Raw genomic sequence first — 8,032 nt, 5'->3', positions numbered from 1 at the left:
AAACATCGAATTCCTTTCTGGATCCAAATGAACCTCAAATAAACTAGGAAATGAAACGAAATTATTTAAGGAATAAAAAACATGGCCAATAATTAACAACAACATCAAGTAAACTTCAGTTAATTCACAAATGAATCGAAATTAGTTCAGTCTTGGACAAGCAGTTAAAAAGACTCAATCATCAACAAAAACACATCTAGTTCATTCCTGAATCCAAATAAATCTCAATTAAACTAAAAAATGTACCGAAATTACTTAAGGAATAAAAAATTTGATCAATACTTTTCAACAGCATAAAGTGAATCTCAATTAACACACAAATGAACTGAAATTATTTTAGTTCTAAACAAACAGTAAAAAAGACTCAATCATCAACAAAAACACATCGAGTTCATTTATGGATCCAAATGAACCTCAAATAAAATAGAAAATGAACAGAAATTACTTAATGAATAAAAAAATTGGTTAATACTTAACAACAACTCAATTATCAACAGAAACACATCCAAATCATTCCTGGATACAAATAAATCTTAATTAAACTAAGAAATGACCCGAAATTACTTAAGAAATAAAAAATTTGATCAATGCTTATCAACAGCATCAAGTGAACCTTAATTAACACACAAACGAACCAAAATTATTTTCGTTCTAAAAAAATAGTAAAAAAAATTCAATTATCAACAAAAACACATCGAATTCATTTCTGGATTCAAATGAGCCTCAAATAAACTTAGAAATGAATCAAAATTATTTAAGAAATAAAAAACTTGGTCAATGCTAAACAACAACATCAAGTAAACTTTAGTTAATTCACAAATGAATCCAAATTAGTTCAGTTTTGAACAAGTAGTCAGAAAGATCTAATCATCAACAAAAAGAAATCCAATTCATTCCTGTATCCAAATAAATATCAATTAAACTAAAAAATGAATCGAAATTGCTTAAAGAATAAAAAATTTGATCAATACTTATCAACAGCATCAAGTGAACCTCAATTAACACACAAATGAACAGAAATTATTTTAGCTCTAAACAAACAGTCAAAAAGACTCAATCATCAACAAAACATATCAAATTCATTTCTGAATCCAAATGAACCTCAAATAAGCTAGGAAATGAACCGAAATTACTTAGGGAATAAAATACTTTGTCAATACTTAACATCAAGTGAACCTCTATTAATTTACAAAAGAATCGAAATTAGTTAAATTTTGAACAAGCTGTCAAAAAGACTCAATTATCAACAAAAACATATCCAATTCATTCCTGAATCCAATTAAAATCTCATTTAAACTAAAAAATGAACCAAAATTTCTTAAGGAATAAAAAATTTGATCAATACTTATCAGCAGCATCAAATAAACCTCAATTAACACACAAACGAACCAAAATTATTTTATTTCTAAACAGTAAAAAAGACACAATCATCAACAAAAACACATCAATTCATTTCTGAATCCAAATAAATCTCAATTAAAAGTAGGAAAAGAAAAAACACAACAGCAATAAAAGAAGGATGATTGAGAGAAATTAACGAAGAATAAGAAGGCACGCGAAGAAGGAGGCGGAAAGTGAATAAGAAGAAGGAAGAACACAAAGAAGAAAAAATGCGAAGCCGAAAATGAAGACGAAGAAGGATGTGTTGCGTTATTGAAACGCACGTGTATACACGGTGTAATGAAAGTGGTTTTTGTTGAATTTGGGCCAACTTGGTTGGACTTAGTTACCAAAAACACTTGGATTATAATAACATTAAGTAACCGTACATACAGAAAAACCTAACCAAATTCGTAAATATCAACAAATAACTAAAGGAACAACGGAAACAACGGAAATGGCAGCCGCATAGCGCTCTTCATCTGCCCACTGCAACGACAAGTTTTGCTCATTTGTCATGGTTGAGACCAAAAAGCCACCAGTGTCTCTACTTTACCCGCCACAGGGTCCCCCTGAACTTGTGTTTGTCAGTTGTGCAGCTTCAGCAAATAAATCAAATAAAATACTTTGTTCTTAGCCTGCAAACACCAAAGGAATCAACCTTAGAATCTACGAAATTAAAGGAAAATCTTTTGATTAAATATAACTGACTAGGCTCGTTCCATAGAGATCCACCATGTTTTCATTGCGGCTACAACTATCCAACTATCTCTGCCTGATAGGGAAAAATCATGGATGTATTATTATCTAATTTGTACCCAACAAGAGTAAAAGTCTATCTAGGCATAACTGGTGTCAACAAATAGTTTTTGTTGGCCAGGCTCAATCTCGTAAGTAATTATGACTGAAAAAAGAACTTCCGGTCAAATCTTCTACCAACTACATTTCAGTATAGCATGGCCAATCTAATAATAACCAAGTCTCATTCTATTAGAAAATGTGGTCAGTGTTAATGAAGAGCTAACCTTTCAGGCACACTCAAGAGTAGAAGTGACACTAAAGCAATATTTCTCATATCGAACATGTGATATGAAAGAAATTACCATTCATTTGGTTAGGTAATGCACCCTCTTGCACTTTCTTTCCCATTCTTTTTACTGCTGCAGCTGAACCATAAACATTGTTAATAATGATACTGAAAAGAGAATCCTCTGTCCACGGATAATTTTAACAAAATGCTGGGTAGCTTTCCTCCTAGAACTATCACACAAAGGGTATGCTAATGCAACTATGCATCATGGTATAGTCACAAGGCAGACCATGCACCTTTATTGCAGACAATCATACCTTTAAATCTTCTTTTCTTATTAGCTCTCCTTCTCTTCCTCTCTTCCTTGGTAAGCTCTGTTTCTTCCTTAATATCACCTTTGCCTTCGAACACCTCCTCCGGAGCCAGCATAGCTGCATCTGAGACAGCCACAGGTGCAATCTGCCCATGGAAAGTGTATCACATTGTAAGACACTAGTAGCTGGAAGAAGCAGAAATTAAATTGATATTGCAAGGTAATAGCTCTTTACTTCTTCCATTGCCAGAGCAGGCACATTAATTTGAACAGACATGTCCTCTATAACCTGCCAAGTTCAACACAAGCCGATTAAGAAGACAAAAAATAGCTAGTGATGTGCATATCTATCAAGGGCAACCTGCAGTATGATATAATACCGGTTTTGGAGCAAAACTGAAATGAGCAAGGGCGTCCAATTTCAGTCCAAGTTTCTTGAATAATACGCTTGCCTGATCACAAATAAAAGGCATTCAATAGAACACATCAGAATTCAGAAAAAAGAAAAATTACCAAGTAATGGAAGCAGAAAATAATGTAAAGCAATTGAGACTTCCACCTGTTGCTTCTGTTCATCTCTGAATGACAATGGTGCAGAAGTGGGGTCCTCCTTCTCAACATACTCTTGCTGTCCACATGCAAAAACAGTAACTAAAGGTCAATTTTTTATGACAAGACATTAAGAATTGAAAATAGCAAAAGAAATACAGACCTCATAAATTTCTGCAAGACCCTTCTTGCTTTTATTGTCATCCTGTAATCATCACCAACATGATTTGCCCAAGTAAGCAACATAAACTAATATAGCTAGATAAGAAGCCGAACTCCATATATTTATTTCAGAAAATGAACGCTTACCAATTCTTTAACTTCCCGTGGCACTTTAGATGGCAATTTAGGAGCTTTTTGGACATCATTAAAATTCCCCTATAATATACAAAAATCCAAATTAAAAAACCACATATATTGTAGACCATTTGCAAATCCCACCAGCTCACTCATTAATGGTTCATAGTCTCTCAATTATCATCTTAAAATACCCAGCTTTTTAGAGATAGTCAATATATTTATCACCATTCAAATATCTGCTTCCACCCTTGTGGAGATAACAAGGTGCGTTATAGTATAAGTCTGAGACCAAATAACTTCAACACATTAACTTACCTCAGTGATCCTTTTCTTGATCATATCCTCAATTGAAGCTGTAACCTCCTCAGTGATTACAGGAGCAGGTCTGACATTATGCTCAAAGTCTAGATCAACCTCCAATGCACTATTCTTGGGTCTCTTTGCAGCAGTTACCTGTTATAGAATCGGGAAAGAATAATCTCATCCATAGATTGACAAAGATGGACTGTAAATTCATTAAACAAAATGTCAGGTTGAATAAGGGGCTCTTGTATTACTTCACCCTGCATAGTCCAGGTTTTCGGCTCTAAGTTAGCTTTCTCCATCTCCTCTATCTTCGAATGAATTTTCTCCAGTTGCTTTTGATGAGTAGAAGCAGTTCCTTTATTCTATATGCACAAATAAAAATTAGAATATAAATTATTTTAAAATTAATCTCATCGTGGATGTGTGTGTTTCTGTGTGTGTATAAAGAATGTTGTACTTGTTTCTTAAATTTCATATCATCATCTTCCTCATCGGAACCTTCAGATTCCTGATGCAATTGAGCTTTCATTTTTTTTGAGTATTTTCCCTTATCTCCAAAGAAGTCTTCATACCTAAAAGGCAATGGACCCAAAAGATAAACTTAGAATACCAATATTATGCAAAACATCTAGATTGGTAAGTCTACCATGATTTCATGGGTTTATTTTTTTTCTCTTATTTCTTTTAATTTTTTCATTCTTTTTTATTATTTTATTAAATAAATGTTACTTTGTTTTCCAAATAAGTGACAAACATACTTCTATCTGGAAGGCACGGTGAGAGCGCAAAGGGTAGTGTGAAGAGTGATACTCTTTAACAGAAAATATGCAGAGGTAACGTAAACTAGAGAAGAGAGATTAGACATGAACTTTGTGAATTCAATGAGCGATACAATTGCATTAAAGTGTATCTTCCCTTTACACTAGAGAGTCTCTATTTATAATAGAAGTCCCCGAAGACATGTTACCCAAGAAATCAGAACAGAAAGCTCAACATCTAACTAACTAATTTGAACTGAAGTTTGTTTACTTGAGACTTTTCTTGAACACTATCTTTACTACTCTCAACAGGTAGGGGAGACAAGTGGCATTTAGTAGTAAGCCGGACTACTGAGCAAGTAACTAAAACCTATTTTGAGATAAAGCAATTTGGAATTTGGACGGGAAATATTTTAGTTTAATTACAATTCGGAAGTGTTATGTAGCACTAGAGGTAGTCCCTTTAGTTACATGCAAGAGATAGATAGATTCAAAGAGTTGCAAAATTGACCAGCAACTGCGAGCCAGTTGCATAATACATGAATGATAACAACACTTGAAGGAAACCATTAAAGCAAATCTATCACAGACAACCCAAAGAATAAATACATGGTAAATAGTGATAAGTTAAATACTGAAACCTAAGCAAGAGTATAAACTGCTCATCCCAACCACAGTGCTCAAGAGTCAAGAAGACACCATAGAAGAGATCCATACCTAAGGATGAAAAATATATAATATCCTACAAAAATTACTAGGCATAAAGGAAATATGGGGCTCCTATGACTCACGAGTTAATGGTAAAGGGCATCAATTAGCTAACTTGATTTCCTTCGGATTCCTCAAGTTGCAATCAAGGTTAATTACAATGTAAATGAAAAGACTCCAGTTCACCTTGATCAAAGTATTTTCAATTTCAGTTTTGCAGATTATTTTTTAAAATAAAAATTCAGTTTTGTAGACTAAAAAGAAAGGGAAATAGAAGGTAAAGGAATCAAAATATTTTCAATTTTGCAGAGCAGCAAATGGAAATTCCATGTTTCACACCCAGCCAGCATGGACTCATGGTCTACCAAGTGCCAACAAACTATTCAGCTTAGAAGAAGCTGATCCAGAATTTACAAACTAGTACCAGACTTGGGTAAACAGGATTAGTTATCATTTAAAATGTGATTTTCTTTGCAATAAATGCAGTCAACGTGGACTAATGCAGGTAAAACAGTTGAAACAAAGGAGAATATATGCATGTAACCTTCAAAGTATGAAGGTAACAAAGTTAACTGACTAATTTTCATCATCATCAGCTAAAGATAATTTGGGTTTTGAGGCTTGATTGCTCCACAAGTTAATCAGGCAATTTATATCATATTGTCAAGTGACAAGCATTAAACATTAAAATAAAACATACTTTATACTTACTAGTTACTACAACAGGTATAGAAGTCCTACCAACTTTTGCCAGATCATGACACAAGAATTTTATTTAGGAATAATGTGGAAAATAGATCATTAAGATTAAATATAGAAATTTAAAGCTTTTATCTGTGCATTTCTTTTGGCCCATTAGTGAAATGACAGATTCAGTTATATCATGATCCAAACCAATCATTTGGGTTCTCATGTAAGGAAAAGAATAAACACCTTGCATTTTCCATGTCCCCTGCTGCATCTTCGCCGCCAAATCCAAACTCAGCATCCTATGTAGACATAATAGAACAAAGTCAGAAACGATTGATCTAAAAACCAATTAAACCAATAAACAAGCAAACCGGATAGGCAGATACCAAGAACTGAACTTTATCAATATGCAGTTAGCAGTAACAATCATTTATGCAACAAATAACAAGATAAATAAACCAACAAAAACCAATAGCTTCCAGACTATATGCATTCTAGCAGCTACACACAGCTCCAAAATTGGCTTGGTTCCAAGATGTAGAATCTATGTTCAATCACCATTTGGCAGGATTACAAGGACTTGGACCTACCTTTTTCTTTATTTAAATTTGTAATACATAATTTTATATAGGACTATCAAAAACTAGTTATCTTGTTAATAACCAATTGCATTTTCTGCCGAATTCTTAATTCAATGTAAAACGGTTTTCAGTGCTGGTTATCCCGTTACAGAAGCGACCCATAGGATTTCACTCTGGCGACTCTCTAAAATTACAGTCATGGTAAAATCTTGGTTTTTTTAATTATCAGTCACCCAGACAGAGAGAATAGAAAACGAAAACTACCCTAATAACACACTAACCTCATCACTTTCCTCCTCCTCCTCCTCCTCCTCCTCATCATCATCATCATCATCTTCAGTGTTTTCCTCATCATCAGCACCCTTCTTACCTCTCGTGTCTTCCTCGGCTTTCTCAAAATTCTCCTCCTCCTTCTCTAGGTACTTAGCCAATTCATCTATCTTCAAGAACTTATCCTCAATTCCACCATCACCAGCTTCACCATCTTCACCTTTCTCCTCCTCATCCTCCCCCTCGCTCTCTTCTTCATTGTCACTCTCTCGACCCTGCTCTTCGTCTTCATCCTCGATATCCATCCCCTCTTCTCCTCCCTTCCCCTCACCTTCTTCATCATCCTCCAATTCCTCATCAAAACCGTCGCTTTCCTCCACCCAATCCTCTCGTTGCTCCTTCTCCACTTTCTTCCCCAAAGGAACCACCTTCAGCTTCGAAATCTCCTCAGGATTTTTGGCAAAGTGCTTCACCTGGCGGCGGAGGGAGGACAGAAGAGGCTGCGATTGGAGATCGATCTGCTGCCATATCTGCTCGGCGTCGAAACCATCGATGAGGAGCTGATCGAGCGGCGATTTCGGACAGAAAGGTCTGAGGGCGGAGAAGAGATGGCGCGACGCCGCACGAGAAGTTTCCGAGAGGGCGGGATTGGGTGCAAGGAATGAAGGTTGGAATGTTGCTATAAGACGCCGTAGGGCTTCTTCGCCGGCGTCTTTTGAGTCTGCCATGGGTGAGTAAGAAGAAAAGTAACCAAAGAATGATGGTGGGGAGTGGGTTTAGGGTTTTAGCGAAGCTAGGAATTGACTAAAAGCCGAAAACTCTGCGTTTCGGCCTTTCGGGGGAAGGAAAAGAATAATTTGGATCGATTTTTTTTTCTTTTTTTTTTTTACCAAAGATAAGAGACTCGAACTCGTAACCTCTTAATTGATTAGGGGAGACTATGTCATTTGAAGTATAACTCATTCGCTTGAATCAATTATTTAAGGGTTTAATTATTCTATAGTTTTTATAATCTACTTATCTATCTATCTACTTAATATACTAAAACTGGATTTTCCCCAACTAATGAAGGTGAGGTGTCGATCTCTCGTGACTCCATTTTCCCTCCAAAATAAATATACTATTCTCTCTTTTAAATTATTTTATA

At 35.1% G+C, this 8,032-nt stretch overlaps 1 protein-coding gene across 6 annotated transcripts; it reads right to left on the bottom strand.

Moving 5' to 3' along the window:
• LOC107631956 (U3 small nucleolar ribonucleoprotein protein MPP10) lies at positions 1,626-7,712 on the bottom strand. Of its 6 annotated transcripts, XM_021122599.1 has the most exons (14): positions 6,897-7,711; positions 6,278-6,333; positions 4,336-4,450; positions 4,130-4,240; positions 3,888-4,025; positions 3,582-3,650; positions 3,436-3,477; positions 3,283-3,351; positions 3,104-3,175; positions 2,959-3,012; positions 2,728-2,869; positions 2,484-2,546; positions 2,116-2,284; positions 1,626-2,018 (listed from the first exon to the last, which is right to left on the bottom strand). In XM_021122599.1, the coding sequence occupies exons 1-13, from the start codon at positions 7,611-7,613 to the stop codon at positions 2,220-2,222; spliced, it is 1,713 nt and encodes a 570-aa protein (XP_020978258.1). In that variant the 5' UTR covers positions 7,614-7,711; the 3' UTR covers positions 1,626-2,018; positions 2,116-2,219. The 6 variants fall into 6 exon arrangements, with proteins under 6 accessions (XP_020978258.1, XP_016191056.1, XP_020978261.1 ...); XM_016335570.1 differs by lacking the exon at positions 2,116-2,284 and having other exon boundaries at positions 6,897-7,710; XM_021122602.1 differs by lacking the exons at positions 1,626-2,018; positions 2,116-2,284 and having other exon boundaries at positions 2,529-2,658; positions 2,701-2,869.

This window comes from Arachis ipaensis, chromosome B01 (genome assembly GCF_000816755.2).
Source record: "Arachis ipaensis cultivar K30076 chromosome B01, Araip1.1, whole genome shotgun sequence".
NCBI classification, from domain to species: Eukaryota; Viridiplantae; Streptophyta; class Magnoliopsida; order Fabales; family Fabaceae; genus Arachis; species Arachis ipaensis.
The sequence above is the reverse complement of the archived record's forward strand: the minus strand, read 5'-3'. Positions and strand labels throughout refer to the sequence as shown.

Coding starts and splice junctions, on each gene's coding strand:
- LOC107631956 (XM_021122599.1), bottom strand. CDS start 7,613: ATGGCAGACTCAAAAGACGCCGGCGAAGAAGCCCTACGGCGTCTTATA. Junction 4,241..4,335: donor ATATGAAATTTAAGAAACAA/GTACAACATTCT, acceptor TTGTGCATATAG/AATAAAGGAACTGCTTCTAC. Junction 3,013..3,103: donor TCAGTTTTGCTCCAAAACCG/GTATTATATCAT, acceptor TGAACTTGGCAG/GTTATAGAGGACATGTCTGT.